Source organism: Diabrotica virgifera, chromosome 6 (genome assembly GCF_917563875.1).
Source record: "Diabrotica virgifera virgifera chromosome 6, PGI_DIABVI_V3a".
Taxonomy (NCBI): domain Eukaryota; kingdom Metazoa; phylum Arthropoda; class Insecta; order Coleoptera; family Chrysomelidae; genus Diabrotica; species Diabrotica virgifera.
The window spans coordinates 241,604,164-241,627,836 of record NC_065448.1 but is presented as its reverse complement, the minus strand read 5'-3'; the positions used below and the strand labels follow the sequence as shown (position 1 = coordinate 241,627,836).

Genomic DNA, 23,673 nt, shown 5'->3' with positions numbered 1-23,673 from the left:
TTATCTTTACCCTTGGAAACTGACAGGCTTTTAGGAACCTATGCTACAATATTTTATATGTAATTTATTTCTATAATCGATAGAACTGCCCATGATTATCTTCTTTGTCCTTTTATTATCCATTTATAATTTGTATAAATACATACATATACAGGGTGTACCGAAAATATTGGTCATAAATTATACCACAGATTTTGGGGTCAAAAATAGGTTGATTGAAGCTCACTTACTTATATACAATAGTGCACACAAAAAAGTTACAGCCCTTTAAAGTTACAAACTGAAAATCGATTTTTTTTTCATATATCGAAAACTCTTAGAGATTCTTTATTGAAAATGGACATGTGGTATTCTTATAGTAGCAACATCTTAAAAAACAATTAAAGTGAAATTTTTGCACCCCATAAAAATTTTATGGGGGTTTTGTTCCCTTAAACCCCCCAAACTTTTGTGTACGTTCCAATTAAATTATTATTGTTGCACTATTAGGTAAACACAATATTTTTAAAACTTTTTTGCCTCTTAGTACTTTTTCGATAAGCCAGTGTTTATCGAAATATTTTGAATATTTGTCGAATCCACCACATTTTTGTATATGTATGTATGATTAAGTACGATTATAGATAAGAGAGCTGTTAATAATCTGAAAATTTATTTAAAATATACATTATTAGGTATATTTTGAAAAAGAAGCCACATCTCGATAAAAGGTGACTTATCAAAAAAAGACTAAGGGGCAAAAGATTTTTAAAAAACACTGTGTTTACCTAATGATATCACAATAATAGTTTAATTGGAACGTACACAAACATTTGGGGGGTTAAAGGAACAAAACCCCCATAAAATTTTTATGTAAACATATTAAAAAGAAGCCGCATCCCGATAACTGGCTTATCTAAAAAATACTAAGCGAAAAAGTTTTAGAAACGTTGTGTGTAACTAATGGTACCACAATAATGAATTATTTGGAACGCACACAAAAGTTTGGGGGGGGGGGGGGTTAAGGGAACATAACCCCCATAAAATTTTTATGTGGTGGACAAATTTCACTATAAATTGGCTTTAAGATGTTCCTGCCATAAGAATGCCCCATGTCCATTTTCAATCAAAAATCTCTTACAGTTTTCGATACATTGAAAAAAATCGATTTTCATTTTGTAACTTCAAAGGGCTGTAACTTTTTTTATGAGCACATTTGTACTAAGGTAAGTTAGGTTCAATCGAACTATTTTTGACCCCAGAGTGTGTGGTATAATTTATGACCAATCTTTTCGGGACACCCTGTATACAGCGGGTGTGAACATCAAACGAGCCATGGGAAATCCTAAACTATTGAATTCCTGCTTCCATAATTATTTTTCATTAAAAGTTATGAGAAACTATTTGTAGAGGATTCTTTTTCTTCTTTACGTGTCATCTCTGCGAAGAACGTTGGCAATGATCATTGCTATTCTAACTTTTGATACTATAGCCCGAAAGAGTTCAGTTGAGCTGCATCCAAACCATTCTCTGAGATTTATCAGCCAGGACATTTTTCTTCTACCTATGCTGCGCCTTCCTTGAATCTTTCCCTGCATAATTAATTTTAGGAGTTCATATCTTTCACCACGTATTATATGACACCAAGTATTGCAGCAGTTTTCTTCTATAAGCAGTTTAAAGCATCACAAGTGTTAAATTTATAATTGTGAGCCTTTTATCAAAAATTTACCACATATTACTCGTTTCTGGATAGAATTTTTAGAGGACAATAATTTTGGATATAATTTTTTTGGTAATATTTTATGAAGTTTCTTTATCACGAATTTATTTATTTCTGTATGCAGACAAGAAGAATAATTATTATTAGCATGAAAAACATAAGTATTTCTCTGCCAGTCTAAATTTCTAAAGGGTTCTTTTATATTTCTAATTTTGTTGTTTTTATTATGTTTTCTCTGCAAAATTTATGAACTTTAAAATGGCTCTTTTAGATGCTTTGTGAGATGGATATTAAAAAGTTCTGTGCTTTTATTTTATGTGCTTTTTACTAAACATGCTTTGTAGAGTAAATTGGTTATTTTATAATGTTGAATGTGACAAATGTAAAAATGGAAAAGTCTGGTGTAGTAAAATATTTTTTTAAATCTCAGTTTTTATCTGTGCAAACTTTATAGCCGAAAGATTATGGATTTAGGTGTTACAAAAGTGTTTATGGGTTTAAGTGTTTCAAAAAAAGGTAACATCGTCTCTAGGATAGGTACAAATTGAAAAATAATTGTTTGTTTTTGACTCGTGGATTCTCATCACATCAGTAGTGTGGTTATGGGAGTTGAAGATACCTTGTCAAATAAAGGTGGCCTCGTCCGGAAAAAGACTGCATTTTCAATCAAAAATTTGGATTGGGAGCTCTCCTTTTTACGGATTGGGAGTTTATCCGTAAGTGAACTGTATTTTATTAATTTTTGCCACATTCTCCGGCTAACCAGGATTTTCGATATCCCTGATAGGTCGCGGTCCCGATTAATCCGACTTATCGAGGTTCCACGTATGTTCTTTATTAATTGTTCTTGTTTTTGTTGTTCTGACAGAATTTATTTTATTTGGTCTCATGTTCCCAGTTTCTCGATAACGTCGTTCAACGGCTCTAAATGGTTTTTACTTGGTAAATTTCTTCTAGGAAATTTTTCTACATAACGCATAAAAGCTGCGCTAGGGTTTCCTAAACACTTGCCTAAGGTTAATATCTAACATGTCGGTGTATTCAACATTTGAGTACATTTTAATTAACAATACTTATCTAATTTTACAAAAACCTGGAAACTACTTTTATGTAACAGAAACATGTCGATGAATATTAGCTAGAAGGTCCTGAAATGTTATTTATGGTCTATCCTATTGTATGGTTGTGAGACATGGACGTTAAAAACCACAATGCTAAACAAATTAGAAGCATTCGAATTGTGGTGCTATCGACGAATCCTAAGATATTATGGGTTTCGCACACCTCCAATGAAGATGTTCTTCAAATGATAAACTCAGAACTTCTGTTCATAAGCATCATAAAGAGAAGAAAAACAGAATACTTCGGCCATATAATTCGAGGACCTAAATACCATCTGCTTCGCCTTATAATACAAGGAAAAGTGGAGGGAAAGAGATGGATTGGTCGAAAGAAACTTTCATAACTGCGTAATATTAGATAATGGTGTAGCTTCACAGTAGAAGAATTATTTCGCGCATTAGCCGATAGAGAAGAGTTTCAGGAAATTGTAAACATGATGACGTCCAACACCTGAATACAGACACGGCACCTAAAGAAGAAGAATAATTTTACAAACCGCAAGGTTTCAAAAATGTAATTATTGCTGACTTATCGTTATAACAATCAATAAAAATGTTTTTCATTTTTCCATGGCGAACTTAGAAAAAATTAAGATATACCTATTAGAACTATTACTTTATACCATCATCGGTTGTTACTTCATAATTTTCAAATCAAAATATTCCGAAAACGATACACAGTATTAAGTTTTATCAAGAGCACTACTACTACATTGTTTGATTTGCTTGTCTTGATAATGTTAAGAAGAAATGCGTACAATGTGCTTCCCCGTTTAGGATTTTGTCCTCTTCAGGGTTTGAGGTGAATGTTTAGTGTTGGCAGCAAAAGCAAACAGTCCGAAAAACACACTGGGGCAGGCGCCGTGTCCTGGTGTTCTTGGATCCTGGGTTATGCCGGACGGTGGTGTCCAGAAGGCTAAGAAGTCAACAGAGAAGAAAGTTTGATGGATTGTTGTTGGTTCCATAGACATTTACGTGTACTGTCCGTGCTTTGCTCTCGACCAATCTCCCTAGAAACCATTGTACAACGACAGGCGAACCTGCGTCCCTCGTCGGCGGTCAGGAGGTGGCTTTGAGTTCAGCGTGGACAGTGTGCGTTCGAGTGGAGAAAATAGTTGCGGCTATTTTCTTGGGACGAACAGGTATAATTGTGCAATGAAGTTGGGAAACCGCAAAAAACCAACTTCTCCCTGTTCGGGGTAGGGAAGAGGAAATGTTAGAGGTGGGTACGGTAGGCTAACGGGGTAGGGGGATGTTTTCGTACTCCACCGGGAGTTCGTCAATGCATGTTTGCATTAGAGCGGACGGTACATGAATCTTTTTGCGTTTGGGCTTTCGGTGGAGTACGTGGCCGGAAGATGAACAGGAACATTTGAGAGATTCTTGTGTGTCGGAAGGGGGGCCGTTGATTACTTTGATTGTGAAGTTCCTGTTCAGAGAGTTTATTCTCTCGGTGATTTTGGGGGTGTTCGAGATGTTATGGATTTCGTTTGAGGGATATCGCCAGTGCTCATAGTTACATCTACGCAAGACTCTACGTTCTGTCCTCAACAACCTCTCTTGTTTTTGTCTTGAGCAAAGAGAGTAGATACATGATTTGTACTCCATGACGGGTCGAATAAAGGTCTTGTAAGTGTGAATGAGAGTCTTCTTGTGTGTCTTGCCAATTTTTCCAGAGAGAGCGTTGAGAAGTCTGGCCCTGTTCCTTACCCTATCTAAAGTTGCCTTTAGATCTGCGTCCCAGTTGAGAGTCCTGGTAAACAGTACTCCCAAATAGTTCACAGTCGGGCTAACAACAAGCCTTTCTCCCAACAGACTCAGAGGATATTGGTCGTCTTCATTGCGAATGATTCTATTTGACACAGAAGGGGCGCGAAACACAATTGTTGTTGTTTTGTTCGCGTTCAGCGTGACTCTCCACTTACAACACCATTCGCCGACGCCGTCCAACAGAGCCTGGGCTCTTCTGAAGAGGAGTCTTGGGTTGTATCGAGAGGTAGTTGAGAGCAGAGTCGTGTCGTCAGCATAGAGAAACAGCCGAGTACCTGGGATATTTTGGTTAGTGATGTCGCTGTTGTAGATGATGTACAACAGCGGCGCTAGGACTGAACCCTGGGGAACTCCAGCTTGTGGAGTGAAGGGGGTGGACTTTTGATCGCCTATTTTAACTCTGACAGTACGGTTGTGGAGGTAGGAGTGTACAATTTTGGTAAATTGCAATGGTAGCCCGATGTCCAGAAGTTTCCGAACAAGCCCGTCGTGCCAGACCTGGTCGAAAGCCTTCTGCACATCCAGAAATGTGGCTATGGCGAATGAACCATCGTTGATGGTTTGAGTAACTTTGGTAGTGAAATCTATTCATGTTTAGTAGATTTACCTGACTGGAATCCATATTGGAATTTTGGTATGATATTGTGGTTTTCGAGAAAGTTATTGAGCCTCTCTTTTAGGATTAGCTCAAGAACTTTACCCAGAGTATTGATTAATGAAATTGGTCTATAGGATTCCACGTCGGTTGGGGGTTTGCCTTTTTTCAAAAGCATGATGGCGTTGGCCACTTTCCAAGGAGTAGGAAAGTGGCTGTTTTTGAGACATGCATTGAATATTTTAGTTAGAAGAGGAATGATACTCTCTGGAAGTTTTTTGAGGCACCTTCGGTTGATGCCATCAGGTCCGGGAGCGCTGTTTTTGCCGATTTGGCAAAAGCTCTCCGTTTCCCTGTCGGTGAGGGGGTCCATGATAGGATCATAGACTGGAATGTAGTGGTTGAGAGTAACATTTACTATGTATTCTGTGTTGAATTTAAATATGCGATCAAAGTTCGGGTTATCTGGCGTTTGAAAAATGTTTTGAAGCGAATTTCTGAATGCTTCGGCTTTCCCTTCTGGGGAATTGACTATGTGATTGTTGACCAACAGATGGGATGGTTGAGATTGTTTTTGTTTTGTTAGGACTTTGAATTTTTGCCAGAATTTACCTCCGTCTCTGTAGTCCAGTTTTGAGGTAGCATCTTCCCACCGGCGAGCCGTTAGGACAGATATCTCCCTCTTTATCCTGGCACAGATCCGATTGTACTCTGTTTTGATTAGTGGGTTTCTGTTGGCCTTGTATTGACGTAGAAGACGTCGTTTTTGTTGGATTTTGGCAATGATGTATTGTGGAAGTGCCGGTGATGTATAGGTTATTTGTTTTCAAGAGCACCTTTTTGATGTAAAATTATATGATGTTTGTTCACTTGGAATTTTGATTAATAATTCTACCCTTAAAAAAAGTTATGTGGAATAATACTTGATACGAACCTTGAAAATAGCGCCCTCTCTGAGAGTCAGATATATAAACAAATTCATGGGATGTGTCAGCTTCCAAAACATTCGTACAAAATTTTATTATAATGTTGCCAGTAGTGTCCGCAAAATCGTAAAAAATGTGTATTTTTTTTCAACTCCCATTATTTTGAAAACTGATGCCATTGTAAAAACTTTTTACTAAGCAAACCCCAATTATTTTTCAGATGTTTACCTATCCTTTTTTGTTATCTTTTTTTGAAGCACCCTGTATATATTTACTATGTAAATAATCAAATGAGAAATAATATTTTAAACTACATAGTAGTATTTTTGTTTCAGCGGTTTGAATTTCCAAGATTTAATGGTACGCCAAGGAGCCATCGACTCTCCTCCCAAATGTCCCTTTATCTTAGGTTTCGAATGTGCAGGAGAAATCGAACAAGTTGGTGAAGGAGTGGAAGATTTTGCAGTAAGTATTTACCATTTATTGCATACCAGACAAAAAAAAAATATAACAAACAAAATAAAACAAGAAGTTGACCATTTTGAACTTGGCCTTAATATTGGTCAGAATATTATTACCTTGTTAATAATATTCTGACTATAAATTCTTCTAAACTTCGGAATTTATTTAATACAATTAGACTAAACGCTCAATCGAAGCCCAAACCAAAACTTTTTGATTAAATTACTTTTCACAATCATTCCACTATCCAAAAATATCGTTCTATTTGTAGTCACTCCATCTTTAAATGGACATTCCAAATAACCTGTTTTTATCCTAATAAGCTTTAGATAAAGAAAATACCTTTTTCCTCAAGAGCTTGTCTCCAGTGTTCCAGTTTTTTTACACAATTGTATTGAATAAACCTGTTAGTAAAATTGTTCTTGTCTGTCCTAAATGCTCTTCACATTTCCCCTGGAATATCATCTGGTTCAACTGCTTTTCCTTTCTTTATTTGTTGAAGTGCTTAAACCACTTCTGAGCTTGTTATTTTGGTGATCATTACTTTTACTGTATCCTTTAACTCAACTGGTTTTCTATAAAATTCTTCATTTAATAGACTGCCAAAGCACTTTTTCCTGCCCTTCTTGATATCCTGTTTGTGAATTAGTTCACATACTCAGAACTACTATTAGGACGGTCCGATACGTACTTAGCCTACAACAGAAAAACAAAGATTCCGGGAAAAGTGGTGATTTATTTCTGAAGATAGTCTCCTTTTAGCTTGGCATACCTGCCGCAGCGATGCAACTTCTTTAAATTGTCTGAAAAATACGCTTTCTCGAGTTCTGCAAAGTAGGCTTCCATGACGGCGATTAACTCATCATTCGACTTAAATTTCTGCTCAGCGAGTGACTTTTCATGTTTAGAAACAAAAAAAGTCGCGCAGGGCCAAATCTGGAGAATAGGGTGGATGGGACATCAGTCGTAGCCCAATTCGACCAATTTCGCCATGTCGACGACGGGGTGCGTGATCCTGTGCGTGGTCATGGTGGAAGAGCATGTTTTCTTCGCCAATTGGGGCTGTTTTTCTGCAATTCGGTATCGAATCGCCCCAATAATTCGGCATAGTAAAGCCCTGTGATTGTTTTGTTCTTTTCCAGAAAGTTGATATAAATCACTCGTTGTGAATCCCAGCAAACGGTGGCCATTACATTTTCGGCCGATAAGACAGTGTTCCCCTTCTTCAGAAGAGGTTCGCGGGGTGACGTCAACTGTTTCGCTTTCCTTGGTCTCTAGTGTGTACCAGTGCATCCATGTTTCGTCATCGGTTATGAAATAATATGGAAACTCCTTCGAATTACTCTTAAACAGTCTCAAAAACTGCTCTGAAGTGGTCTCATGGTTGCGTTTTTTGTCCTGAGTGAGCAAATGCGGCATCCATCGCGTCGACAGCTTTCTCATGACCAAAATTTCACGCACAATGTGACCCACGCGATCTTTTGAGATGCCTACTGTCTCAGCTATCTCGCGCATCTTCAATCAGTGGTCTGCTAATACGAGATCGTAGATTTTTTTGACGTTATCCTCCGTGGTAGTCGTTTTCGGGGCACCTGGCCATGACTTATCAAAAACCGACGTGCTACCCTGTTACAACTCGTTAAACCAATTTTTGACGTTCGCCATCGAAGAAGAAGTGTCACCGTACTCAAGCGCTCTTTGAGTTCCCTTTCAAAAACAAAATTCAAATCACCGACCCATATTGCTCTTTTTTATTTTTCTAAAATTCTCAAACACGGTCACTTCCACACTCTGTGAAAACAAAACTGGCAGAATGTGAAGTATATTAGAAAATGGCATTGAAATGTTCTCATTTTCGCCAAATTTTGTTGATACCATAATAATCTATACTCTATCTATACCTATAAAAAATAATAAAATAAATTCAAAAGAAAAGATAAAAGTAATTAATTTTTTACATTATCTTTACAGATTGGTGACCAAGTTGTAGCTTTACCGGAATACAGGGCATGGGCCGAATTAGTATCGGTCCCCGCAAAATACGTGTACAAACTACCTAAGGATGTGTCCCACTTGGATGCTGTTACCATTACAATGAACTATACGGTGGCCTATATTCTATTGTTCGAGCTTTCTGGTCTAACTCAGGGAAAATCCATCCTAGTTCACTCTGTAGGAGGTGGAGTGGTAAGTCATGTTCTCAATTTATTTTTATTTTTATCTAACGAAAACAGTCGATATTTGTGTGAAAAACATTCTACTTTATCACAAGAATGTAAATTGGTGACTAACAAATATTTTTATAAAAACATGCTCATACGATATTTATTTTGATGATAGAAACTGTTTTCACTTATTTTTTTCTCGATAGAGATATAACGTTAGTCCAGAAACCAAAGATTTTCACCTCGCAATTTTTACAAAATGGATCGATTTTCTTGAAAATTTGAGACATGCCGAAAGGCTCTTTTACCATGGGGGTGGATGTCACCCATCTCAGGGCGGAAATTTTTTATTATAATTTGACCGCAAAAATTCATAAAGAAATTAATTCTAAGCAAAAAATGTTCTATACTTTTTTTGATAAAATAAATAATTTTGGATTTATTCGCTATCGACAGTGTTAGTTTTATATCGAAAAATCAATGTTTTTAATTAGTTTTCTGCTAATAAGTCAAAAATTAATAAAAACTTACCTTTTGAAAAAATAAACCAAGTGGTTTATTTTAATTTTCTTTAAGACTAATAGTAACCGAGCTATACTTTATTATAGGTTAGCTGTTTTTCTGAGACTTATGATGAAAATAAAGTGAGAAAGTGAGCGGAAAAAACCATAATTACCATCCTAAGTAAAATTAGTCATTGTTAATAGATTGTAGAAGTTTGATCGGCTTAGAATGATTAGTTTTTAAAAAAATGGAGTTAAAAGCGTATAACGAATTTTTGTAGTTCGATAAAAAAATGCCTTTTTCTTCAAAATAGAAAGATTAGCATAGGAGATAAGAAAAAAATATTTATATATAAAATTGAAGCTATTTTAATTTCCAAGAATTTGCTTTGCGAACATTTTTTGTACGGTAAAAATTGAGTGAGATATTGACAAATAAAACTTTTACTAACATGCAAAAACTACCTTTACCAACACTTTTAAAGTCACCTTTTTTTTAAACTGAGGGTTTTAAAAGGATTTAATATTAATAGCTTTGTAAAAGCCTACAAAATGATTTTTTAGAGAACTTTCTAAGGTAAAAGATAAAAAAGTTACGGTTAAAAAACCAATATAATTTTTTTGAAAAAAAAACGGAGAAATCCAATTGGAAGCATAATAATGTAAGTTAGCGCTGTTTTTTTTATAAAGTACGTTATAAACTTACATACACGCATATATTGATTCATACGTGGCTCATGGGACCATAGAACACATACCGTTTCGGGGGTGATAAAAAGAAACCTTTAATATAAATCCGGAATTCGATAAACTGATTAATTCTAAGCAACTTTTGTTCTATACAGTTTTTTCACTAAGTCAATACTTTTCGAGTTATTTGCTAGTGAATATGTTAATTTTTCAACAAAAAAACCAAATAACTCAAAAAGTAATAATTTCTGTATAGAACAAAAGTTGCTTAGAATTAATCAGTTTATCCAATTCCGGACTTATTTTAAAGGTCTCTTTTTTCACCCCCGAAAAGGGGTGAAATTCACCCCCATGGTAAAAGCACACATCGGGACAATATCACTTGTTTTGTTTGACATGTTAGCCACATGTTTGCCAAATTTCATGTCAATCCAAGTGATTTTTTAAAATTTAGAGCAAAATCACTGAGTGAACGTACTATAAACCGTTATTTTTACAATAATTTATTAATAACAAAGTCGGAACGTGGTTTAAGCTATCACGACTAGTGGCAATCGATTTAGCGTATAAAAATACTATGAAAATACTACAAACTTGCTGTAGATAGCGCATTTCGAGCGTTTTGGCTAGTAAACAACACTTACACAACTAATTAACACTATCATTTTATTTACAGGGCTTCTAATAATTCCTGAAAAACACCTAATTTTACCATAATTTACCAAATACCAAAAAACCTATAATACTACCATCAAATTGCGGCGAGCTAAAAGTGCCCACGGGACCCCCTATGTTGCGACTAGATTAAAGTGTAGTTTTCACCCTTAAGAAATAAAAAGCCCTCGTCATCGGCACAATATAGATTTTGAAGTAGAGGGTAAGGTGAACTTGATCCCAAATTGTTATGTAAATTGCTGTATTCTGTAAAAATTTCGAGGTTTTGTTCTATTTTACGCTTCATTCCTTGGACTAATACAGACCTTTGACAATTTTCTTTACGTCTTTTTTCTTCATAGTATTTTTGAAATTATACTTCTTAAGCGCGTTGGGAGTAAATTTATATGTGCGCGAATTCATCAAAAGTCTTGGTCCTGGACGCAGCTTAAACGTTAAACGTGCTCTGATTGGGTAATTACAATGACCTGTCAACAATTGTTCAATATGTCGGTTATGGGTAAACAAATGTTGAGAAGTGTATTTTTGAAGTGTGTAAATTAAATAATTCCTAGCTGGACGCTTTCGGCTTACAAAGCCATCTTCAGAGCTATGGTCAAAAGGTTCAAAATACCACTAAGAAGAGAGATGGATCCCATGTATAATATAAAAATACTTCTATTTCTTATGCAGTTTTTTTATTTGATGGAAAAGAACCTTGTCTGACTGTTGAAAAAATGCTCAACTTTGCTGTTGTTTTTTGAGGTCGGAAAAGTTAAAACATCTATTACAAGCACAAAGGACTTTCACACGAAAAATTACATTACATATAACGAATATTTGATCATGGCAACGTCAAGAAACCTTACCATCTGAAGTCTACGGTGTCAGCGTGCAGAATGACACCACAATTCTGCATGCTGACACCGTAGACTTCAGATGGTAAGGTTTCTTGACCTTACCATGATCAAATATTCGTTATATGTAATGTAATTTTTCATGTGAAAGTCCTTTGTGCTTGTAATAGATGTTTTAACTTTTCCGACCTCAAAAAACAACAGCAAAGTCGAGCATTTTTTCAACAGTCAGACAAGGTTTTTTTCCATCAAATAAAAAAACTGCATAAGAAATAGAAGTATTTTTATATCATATATGGGATCCATTTCTCTTCTTAGTGGTATTTTGAACCTTTTGACCATATCTCTGAAGATGGCTTTGTAAGCCGAAAGCGCTCAGCTAGAAATTATTTAATTTACACACTTCAAAAATACACTTCTCCCTATTTACCTGTTGTCATAAGTGTGTACAAAACTATTTCAGTCTTTACATTTTTAAACAAATGTTGTGTATATTAGTTTTTATTGTTGTGAGAAAGACAAAAGCAAGTTTATAATTGTAGTGACTTTTTAAGTAATTGTAAACGTTTCATTGTTGTAATAAAAAATTACATACCTATTTGTAAAATGTACCTACCTAGTAGGTAATGCTTTGATTTAGGGGCCGTTCAAGTATTACGTAACGCAAAGATAAAAATCTTCAAAAATTGCGTTACGCAATAGTTAAACGCCCATTAGAGTGCGTTACTCTTCAAAAATCGCGTTACGTAATACTTGAACGCTTCCTTATATAATTTGATTACCAACAAAATTTCTACCAATCTTCACCTATTAATTTGTTCTTTTAGTCTATGTTTTGTTGTATTTTAATATTTTAATTCCACAAAAATCAAACTAACTTGATTAAACTGCAACTGTCAAAAATAAAACTTTCACTTGATGTATCTTCCCACGTCACTTATAATGTCTCGGAGGCTAAATTCTGCGTGCGTTGATCTAACAACCTGATATAAGCAGGTTCGACCCCAATGCAATTTTTTATTTTTTTTTTATGCATTTTATGATTGTAAGTATATTTATTATTTTTTTTCTCAGAAAATACGTATTTAGTTAAAATTTTTGCCAACAATTATTCTTTAGAAATCATTTCTTTGTTTCATTTCTAATGTGTTTTCGTGTGTTTTATTCTTTTATTTTTTAAATTTTTGGTATTGTTTTAATAAAAATGTTCGGAAAGTAGTAAGTATTAAAATTAGTTTAATATTTAAATAAAATATAAATAAACTGTTTAAAGAATATTGATTTCGTTGAAATCATATAATAGAAGTATAACTTCTTACGTGCGTACAAAGTACACACACATTATTTTTTTTCCATGTCCTTCATTTAATTTTTTCTGATCTTTTTTCTAATATTTATTCCACTTAGAGGAATTATTGCTTTATTTGTCTCAAATGGTTCTTGTATTCTTGGTAAAGTGGTGTTAAGTGTCTTTTAAATAAAAGACATCCGTAGTAAACCCCATAAAACTTATCCCCTTCTAAGCACCTTATAAACGACCTCAAGTTCAATTCAAAATAATCCAGCGACATGTAGAAATGAGCAAGAGCAATTCTGAAACACCAGAATCTGTTTGACTCACACGCTTGGAAATCGAGTTTAAAATTAGGTCTTTAACCCTATGTCGGGCTTACGGCAAGTAGCAACAGGTTGACAGGGGTTGTCTGAGTCTGAACAGTTCAAGGCGCCGCGGTGGCTGCCTTTGGCGTCCTCTAGTCTGGTCCGCGTCGGCATCGGGCGAAATAATACATGAATGCATGGCATGGGTGATGAATATTTCTCGGAAACGATGACTTACCGATAGACTTGAGTTGGGCTGTCTGGAAAATATCTGGAGAGTTATTCACATTTCACATTTACATTGATTTTAGAATAAAAATCTTCCTGGAATTTTATTTATAGTCGGCTCGGAATTCGCTTAAAGGGGGGAGGTATGGTTTAAAATATTTAATTTTTTTATTAATTCAAATAAAAGTGCATACTTTCAGGAATATTCTCTGAAAATTTCAAAATAATCGGAGTAAAATTACCAGCGATACAGCGTGTTGAATATCCCTACCTTCGACTCGCTTTGCCGCGACTTCGCGCCAGCACGCTTGAGCGTAGTGAGAAACGTTAAACAACAACTGTTCGCTTTCTATTTTGTAGATTACTCCTCGATTCAAAAAACATATTCCAATGTGCATCACTTTACGATATGGAAGACCAGGGCCGCGTTTAGGTCAGTTGACGCCCTAGGCAATTCTCTAGTAGCCGCCCTTCAAGCATGTACCATTTTTGCGAAAAAAAATTGCAAGCAGATTTTTTTATTTAAATAAGAATACATAAAAATTGTCATTCAAGTTCGATCACATCCGATTTTTTTCTTGATTTTTCTTTGGAAAAATCATCTATGTCATCATAATTTATGGTCTTTGTTACGTCATTTTCTATGGACAAAATCGACAAATTGTTAAGACGTTCTTGCGTCATACTTGATCGGAAATTATTTTCATGACTATTTTAAATTCTTGACATTTTCGAATATGACCTTTCAGCGGACACGTTGGTTGGCAACTGGGAAGCACAAATAAATGCAGCAAAGCAATATCAAAATTTAGGAAAATATCTTTCAATCCACTCTTCTTTAAATATTTAGATATGTCAATTATTGGTGATTGGTGATTTTATTGTGTCCAAATGAACCTTTAAGTGAATGCATTCATGTGTGAATGATGTAGGTACCTATTAGTGCAGTCAATGAGGGTATTTGGCTCCGAATTCCATCCTACTGCATCAATTTACTTGATATTTTCACTGTAAGTAGGGAATAGCTCAAGAAACAAAGTCTACGCTATATCCTAAGACGCTTTTTAACTGGTTCCCACCCGTTCTCGGGGGTGGAAATTTTTTTTATCAAACTAACACCGGAAGTGGCCAGAGAACATAATTCTAAGCAATAACTGTTTTATAAATTTTTTGAAAACTCAATACTTTTTGGGTCATTTTTGGTTAAAAATTTGCCTATTTCATTGAAAAATGACACTTTTCGGAGACTGTTTTATGGGAATACCATAAAAATTGTGCATCTAACGAAAAAAAACTATATAAAACATTTTTGCAGTTTATGAAAAATCAGAGAGATTAATTTTTTCATAAATCTTCTAGTTTTAATAAAAAAAGAGATGGTAGGCGAAAAAAGATTTTTTTGGTGCATGCTCAAATCGGTGTAATCAACTTAAAATAATCAGAAGTTATCCCAATAGAAATATATATTCCATGTTTATTAGATGTCTCTTTAATCATGCCACTGTCAAGACATACTTCTATAGATTTAACCTATCCGAATCAGATCTTTGCGATTGCAATGGATATGTTGACGATATTAATCATTGGTTGTTTGGATGCAAACATAATGATGATGCAATTAAGTTTTTGATGCACAATCTGGTTCAAGAAGAAATACCTTTCCCACAAAGTAATGCTTCTCTTTTATATTTGTCTCGTAGAAATTCTAAAATTAAACAAATCATCTGGGAGTTTTTAAAAAGGACTAAGAGGAAAATTTAACTTGAATGTGTTTAGCAATAATTATTGTTTTTTTATGTTTATTCTTATTATGTAATATTGTCTCCCTGTGAAAGTTCATTAAGTAGATTTTGCAGGGAGGTAATAAGAATAGAATTGTATAAAAAATTATATTGAAAAAATTAATTAAAAAAAAAATATGTATACAAAAAAAAATGTAAAAAAAATATGTATACAAAAAAAATGTATAAAAAAAAATTAAAAAACAAAAAAAGAAAAAATTAAATCTAACTAAAAAAAAGTATAATAAATTATAAAATAAAAAAGAGAAAAAAATTAAAAACACAAAGAGGGTGTTGATCCGGGTTGAAGCCTTATCGCTGTGTATAAAAAAAACATATATTTATTAGCATTTAGTATTAGTATTTAGTATTAGCATGTAGTTTTTTTTGTCGATTTAATTATTTGTAAATTAATTTAAGTTGGTTAGGGCCATGAATGAGGAGTATACCTACTGGTCAATTAAATGTTTCCACCTCTACATATGTATGTATGTATGTATGTGCGTGCATAAGTATTATATGTACGCACATGTACCTAATGTATTATGTAATGCAATGTATTATTTTTGGAATATTGTAGCAAACAGTAATTTATTATCTATCGTGGCTGAATGGATCAAGTAATCCAAAGCCAATAAGGGAAAAAAAACTTAAAATAACAGAGAAATTGTCGATTTTAGGATTATAATGCTACGAATACCTTTTGTAGTGCTTGAAAAGACCTTTAAAACGAGAACTGTACAATGTCGGTTACATTCAAACTAAGCGAGATATAGTGCAAAAAAACTTATGACCAGTGTATTTTAAGGAAAAATGAGAATTATATTTAACCCCTCATCCACCAGAATTAAAATGCATCGTTTTTCTTCTAGAATACCTTCTACTATAGTGTTATTTCTATATTCAAAAAGTTAGAATGAGTGGTTTTTGAAAAGAATAAGATCAACTTATAGAGAGCATTTTTAAATTTTCTGAAAAATCTTCGTTTTTCTCCATGTAACTCGAAAGTGATAAGAGATACGTAAAAAAATACTTTAAAAAAATGTATGTAATCCAGCTTTCGCAAAAAAAATCATTTTTTCAAAATGTTACAGGACTGAAAATAAAGCAGATAGCAAGTTGAAATTTTTTTTACGTATAGAAGTGTACTGTACCTTTCATTTCCAATTTGTCAAATTAAAATCGATTTACTATCACGGCGTCAGGAATTTTTTTAAATAAACATTAATTATTGGTGCTACGCGCAGGACAGCGGATAGTTTGCTCTGATTGGGCATTCCAATGACCTTTGATAATGATTGATACATTTTAATTTTTATTACATTTCGATATAAATAAATAAATTTGTTTATTGCAAAATAAAAACACATACTCTATCCTTTGAAATAACACTTTTTTTAGCAACAACTTTCTTTGTTCATATATTTTATCTTAGAAAATAAAAGTTTATTATTTTTATACATATGCAATTGTTAAAACAATATTTCACAAACAATAATAAAGTTAGTTTGATTTTTGTGGAATTAAAATATTAAAATACAACGAAATATAGAGTAAGAAAATAATATATTAGATAAAGATTGGAAGAAATTTTGGTAGAAATCGACTTGTGTGAATCGAACACCGCTGTTCTGCGCGTAGCAATAAAAATTAATGTTTATTTAAAAAATTTCCTAACGCCGTGGTAATTAATCGATTTTAATTTTGCTAATTGCAAATGAAAGGTACAGTACACTTCTATAAGCAAAAAAAATTCAATTTGCTATCTGCTTTATTTTCAGTCCTGCAACATTTTAAAAAAATTAAATTTTTTTGCAAAAGCTGGATTGCAAAATTTATTTTGCAAAATCTATTAAACGGATCTTAATAAAACTTACAGTGTCGTTTTACTATATCATAAAGTTTTTCTGGGTGAAATATGAAGGTCTTAAGTGTAGCATAAATGGTAGAAGAACGTAAAATGCGAATACTTGTTTTTGTATGTTTTTTTCGCAATTATTGCTATTTTGCAACAAGGGTGACTAATTTTTAAATTTTTAACCAATTGTATATTGTAGGAAATTTAATTACGCAACTTTTATGTCAGTACAACTTTCCTCAGAAATGAATAGTTTTAAAGTTATAATCAAAAACCAATAAAAAAATCGAATTTTTCCTTCATATTTTGACATTTTGATTATTTAAACAATGTTCCGGATTATTTTGAGTGGGAGGATAACTCAAATATTATTTGAGTTATTTTCAAGCAATTTCTGCAAAAAAAAATAATAATACTAATCTGTTATAACAGAACTCAGAAATAAAATGAATTTAGCTAAAAATAAAATAAAAATAAAATTTTTTGAATTTAGTTAAGTTGGAATCACATCTACGACGTCGCTGTTTCATCAACGCCCTTGTCTGGAGCGGCAACAGCCAACGCAACGCATCGACATTCATTTCACTTCCTAGCGGTGTCGGCGGTGGCGACTTTACTATCCCCATTACACCCGCCGCTCCCGACTCACCCCCCAGCGACAGAGATCGATACGCACACCGAGGGGCGGTAGACTGTAATTTCGCATAAATTATTTTAACCATATGGTATAAATTTTAAAGAGGGCAATCCTGAATTTCTGCCCGTTTTTGCCTGATTTCCTTTTATCATGGTGCACGCTTTATAAAACTTTCCAAGATTGATGGAAAGAACGTTTCATTTGTCGAATAAAGTTTCGATGTCTTTGGTACCAACTTCTCGAACAAAATTAAAAGGTATATGTTACTCGAAATGTTGATTATAGATTATAGGGTTTACTGCGCTGACAGGAATTCCCAATGATTCACAACTGGGAACATGGACTGAGTACAACTGAGTCTACTGCGTCGAATGCAGCTGTAAGGTCTATGAAAGTAATACAGGGTGTTTCATTAATAATTGTCCATATAGTAACTGGAGAAACCTTAGCACAAAATACTAGCACAACTACTAAAGATTTAACCTAAAACACTTAAATAAAATGCGGTTCCCTACTGAGTTATAGGGTGTTTTATCTAAAAATTTAAAAACTATTTTTGCTCAGCATCTTAAAACTATTCGACGTATCCTGTTCATACTTGGCAGAAAGTGCGACTACTATACACCCTACTAAATTATGATAAACAAACGTTTCTAGCTACTACCAGAGGCGTGCGACAGGGGATAGTGAATGGTTGACCCTTCTCAAATTCTACGCTACTGGAGAAATTACTGTTTTAGTGCCATTTTTAGAGTCTCCAATACTTTCTACGTAAATAATAAACTCGTCATTGATAACGATGAAGTCATTAGTTTTCGAGATATTTGAAGTTAAATATGAAACGGCACAGTTATTTTGATTAATAATTTGTATGATTCATATGATTATAATTTAAAAAATATTTGTAGCCAGTACTTTAAAACTATTTGGCGTATCCTTATCATACTTGGCAGAATGTGTAAGTACTGTACACCCTACTAAATTAAGATAAATAAACGTTTCTAGCTACTACCAGACGCGTACGACAGGGGATAGTGTCTCGTTGACCCTTCCCAAATGCTACGCAACTGACGAAATTGCTATTTTAGTTTAATTTTTTGGTTTTCCAATACTTTTCATGTAAATAATATACTCTTCATTCGTAACGATAAAATGATTAGTGTTCGAAATATTTGAAATTAAAAATGAAGCGACACAATACATTAATCAAAATAACCGTGTCGTTTCATTTTTAACTTCAAAGATCTCGAAAACGAATGATTTTATCGTTACGAATGAAGAGTATATTATTTTCATAGAAAGTATTGGAGAACCCAAAAATTGAACTAAAATAGTAATTCCGCCAGTGGCGTAGAATTTGGAAAGGGTCAACCATTCACTCTACCCCTCCTCTAGTAATAGCTAGAAACGTTTGTTGTAACATAATTTAGTAGTTTGTACAGTACCTATACTTCCTGCCAAGTATGAAAAGGATACGTCGAATAGTTTTAAAATGCTGAGCACAAATAGTTTTTATATTTTTAGATAAAACACCCTGTAACTCAGTAAGGAACCACATTTTATTTAAGTGTTTTACGTTAAATCTTCGTATTTTGTGCTAAGGTTTCTCCAGTTACTATATGGACAATTATTAATGAAACACCCTGTATACATAATTGTAGGGAAGCCCAAGCGGCAATTTATGGTTACTCGAGCGCGTCGGATTATTACATGGGGACCCTGAAAATGTACCTTTACCATATATTGGCTCTTAATGCTACTTTAAGGGTGGGGGGGGGGGGGGGGGGGCGAAAAAGAAATCTATCTTTAGAAAAACTCGAAATCGTCAGATTAAGATATGGTAAGTTAAGTGCATGCAAAGCAGTGTATATTTAAAAAATCTAACGATTTGAGTCAGAAGGAAATGGGTGAGTCCCAAAATTTCACAAGAAAAAAGCGAATATTACGCGAAATATATGACAGATCGAAAAACTAAAAAATACGTGCTCAATATTTTTCAAAAATCTATCTAATGATACCAAACACGACTTCCCACGGAGAGGGGTGGGGGGTAAATTTAAAATTTTAAATTAGAATCCTGCGATATTTCGCGAAATGAACATCAGATCGAAAAACTGAAAAATAAACTTCTTCAATATTTTTGAAAAATCTATCGAATGGCACCAACCACGACCCCCCCCCCACATTTTTTAGAATTATGGATAGATGGCGCTATAATCTAAAAAACGATTGTTGGAAATGGAAAATTAAATTAAAAATGGAAAGTCTCCACTAAAATGGACAACTTTACTTATTTTTTTTTTGTTTTAAGGCCTACTCTTCACAACCCATTAGGTCCCCATAGCGCTCGAGTGACTGCACAATTAGCATACTTTGCTCCCCTACCATTCCCCGAGCATTATTTTTTCCTTTTTTATTTCATAGTATGCTTATGTTAATAACTGTTTGTCTTTTAGTTTTGATTGCTGTTTGCTCGTTTTCTAATGTTTCCTCTACTTCTATGTTTAGTCTTATTTCTATTATTCTCGTATAAAACTGAAACACTACTGTTGGCTGGTAAAAATCTCTATAGTTTCAGCACACTGCTTCTTCTCTTTTTTGTGTATCTGTGTAATTAAGTTGTCTTTCCATTATCTGGGTTTTTACTTTTTTCTCCAAGCTTGTCTCTATTTTCAGCAGGAAATATGTACTCAATAGTGTTAAATAAGCCAATTTCACGGCAATTTTATCGTGAGCGCGAACACATTTCAATAAGGCCATCAACAGATAAAAACTATTCTTAGCACCTACTCGATTTAATTGTTTCTTATTTTATCTTGTCCAACTTCAATAATTATTTTTAAAAATAAATATTGATTGGTAATAAATTGTTCTATAGTATTAAACCACGCAACATTTCATTCGTTTTCTTGAAATGTTTCTAACGATCTGTCTCCTTCACGTGTTTCATATTAGTTTTGTTTGAAGATCGAAGATAATAATCAGGCCAGTGTTGTCACATGTACTGTTACATATAACTACAGTGCGTTCACAAAGTGTGGAAACGGTCTGTTATGTCATGACTTAATTATTATCAGAGTTAAAGCTCCGACAGGTCGATTTTTATTTTTAAATTACGATTTTTTGGCAAATATATCCCATAATAGTGACGTCATCGATTTGGGCGTGATGCCATCGATGATTTTTTTAAATGGGAATAGGGGTCGTGTGGTAGCTCATTTCAAAGGTTATTTAATTCTGTATTCAGTAATATAAACATTAACATAATTATTTATACAGGGTGGCCAAAAAAATAATTTTTGAATTTAATTAATTGCTTCAAAAAGAAGAATATATGTAATTTATTTAACTCAAAATACATTTAACTGCTGTCAAAAAAAGAGAAAAAAATGTTTATTTGACAAATGAACATTGCTTTTCACTTAAATTAAATGTTCAAACTGCCAAGAGGCGGGCGGGTGGCCACAACATTTAATTTAAGCGAAAAGCAATATTCATTTATGAAATAAAAATGTTTGTATATTTTCTGGCATCAGTAAAATGTATTTTGAGTTAAATAAATTACATATGTTCTTCTTTTTGCGTCAATTAATGTAATTCAAAAATTATTTTTTGGCCACCCAGTATAAATAACGATGTTATTGTTTATATTACTGAATAGAGAATTGAATCACCTTTTAAATGAGCACACGACCCCTATTCCTATTTAAAAAAATCATCGATGACGTCATCACGCCCAAATCGATGACGTCACTATTATGGAATATACGTCAAAAAATCATAATTCAAAAATAAAAACTGACCTGTCGGCTTTAACTCTGAAAATAATTAAGCCATGAGATAATAAACCGTTTCCACACTTTGTGAACGCACTGTATAAATAATAATTACATATATTTTCTACAAATTATCGTACTCTTTAAAAAAATCAAATGAAATTGGACTCATAGAATATGGCAAAGTAGGTATTATCTTGTATTCTTATATTTAAATTATATTCTAATTTTTCGAACTGGACACTTGTTATTTTCTGGGCCGTATACTCCGATGATGTTCATGTCTTCGTTCCATTCTTTTCTTTGCTGTTATAATCTCTTCTGATACGTATTAACGCTTTTTGATGTGATTTTGGTATCTTTGGTGTATTAGTAAGGCTACACTTTCTTTGGCCCTGATTTTTTTTGCTACTCCACTGTATATTGTACTTTTGCTACTCCATGTAGTAATTCTAGTCTGGGTTTTGGATATTTTTGTCTTGTCCTTGTTTCTTGCCGTGGACTTCTTGTTGAAGTTATACTTCTTTACGCGCGATATGAGGGTGAATTTTTATATGTTAAAACCTACGATCCGGGCGCATGCGCATTATAACTTTGTTCTGATTGGATGTTCAAATGAAATGTCAAAAATTATCCAATATGGCAGCTGTAGCGCAGCTGTGGTTTGGACGGTTGACGGTTTGGTAATGTATGGTTGTTGTGTTTTAAAATTTGTGGGAAGAGAAACAACAAAGCTTAGTTAATAGTTATACTGCCTTTTTCAATAGTTTTCATATTATATTTTTGAAGTTATACTTCAAAATGTTTTAATTTATGTATGTATCAGTCCAGAAAAGGTGTGGAAAGAATATATTAGTGTTTTTAAATATATTTTTCTACAAACGTGTTAAAAATTCAATTTTTAGGACTCCATAGGAGCGTTAAAAATGCTACTTTAAGGCACTAGTGCTTTAAAAGTTTTAAGGCACTGCAGTTAAAAGCGAATTGTCAAATTGTGAAACGTCAAAATATTTATATTTCATCTATTAACATTAATATTAATAATACAACTTGCGCAATTTGGAAAAGGTGGTTTAAAAGGTTTTTTTATTATAATTTTGTGTCTTTGGATTTGTCTTCCTTGGGCGTAAAATAATAAAACATCTATTTTTATATTTCACTTGTCACCGTGATGTATAATTATGTATATCTGAAAGGTAAGTAGCATGCGGCTTGATGGCCTTGTTGGTAGAGCATTGGACCAGAGATCAAAAAATCGCGAGATTGCGGGTTCAAATCCCGGACGATTCATACTTTTTTCTTTTTTTTTTTATATTTGGCATTGTTAATGTTTAAGTTTTGGTTCATTTTTGGTAATTATTGGTAATTTTTTGTATTATAACTATTAAGTAGGTATATTTATTTCGTTGAAATTATATTATAATAGGTATAACTTCTTACGTGCGTACAAAGTACACACACATTCTTTTTTCTTCACCCCGCCATTACCCCAACCAGTGTTATTACTATTATGCAATATTATTGCATAAAAATCAAGAAAAAGTGCCCAGAATTTTTTCAACACTATTTCATGCTTTCGTTATGGAGACGGAGTAACTCAATGATTTATTAGTTTAAACTCATTTTATTCTTCAGAATTTGTTCCTTAGGACTTACATGAAATTGTTTTGAATATATTTTATGTAATTTTTCTTTATTGGCGAAAAAAGTTGGTGTTCATTGGTTGTAAATCCGTTTTGCTGACAACCATATCCTCGCTAGGTGCTTCATATCTTCGGCTATAGTGAAAAACTACCTTAATAGTGACACTAGTTTTCTCGTTGTTCAAAATTTAGTGGCTTAAACTGCTTATCTACAAAATAATACACAATAAACAGTAAACAAGATAGAAAAACCAATTGGTTAAAACTTTTCCTGTCAAAAGTGATAATACATTTATGTATACTCGCCAAAATTAGCATCCTCTAACTCGTAACTAGCTATTATCCTCTAACTCTTCTAATTTTATCTCATCTGTTTCTCCCTGTTGTATGTTTCCTACTTCCTCCTCCACTGTATCTGTATGCGTTGCTTCCAGAAGTTCTTGAAAATACTCTTTCCATCTGCTCATTATTTGTTTGTTTTCGGTTAACACTTTTCCTTCTGAATCTCTAATATATGTATTTGTTTCTTTTGTATCCTGCCTGAACGATTTAAGAATTTTATAAAACAGCTTTTGGTTTTCTTTGCTATTTTGTTCCATTTTCTCTCCAAATTCTGCCCAACTTACTTTTTTTTGCCTCTGCAACTAGTTCCTTTGCTTTTTTCCAAGCGGTTTTCTTATTTTTAATACCATTTTTCACATTCTCT

At 33.5% G+C, this 23,673-nt stretch overlaps 1 protein-coding gene across 1 annotated transcript in view; it reads left to right on the top strand.

The window, feature by feature from the left end:
- LOC126887438 (synaptic vesicle membrane protein VAT-1 homolog-like) overlaps positions 1-23,673 on the top strand; it is a 168,525-nt gene that overhangs the window by 86,949 nt on the left and 57,903 nt on the right. Inside the window, exons 2-3 of the mRNA XM_050654970.1 lie at positions 6,450-6,579; positions 8,548-8,763. Of these exons, the coding sequence (XP_050510927.1) occupies positions 6,450-6,579; positions 8,548-8,763 (346 nt within the window). The remainder of the gene's footprint in view (positions 1-6,449; positions 6,580-8,547; positions 8,764-23,673) is intronic.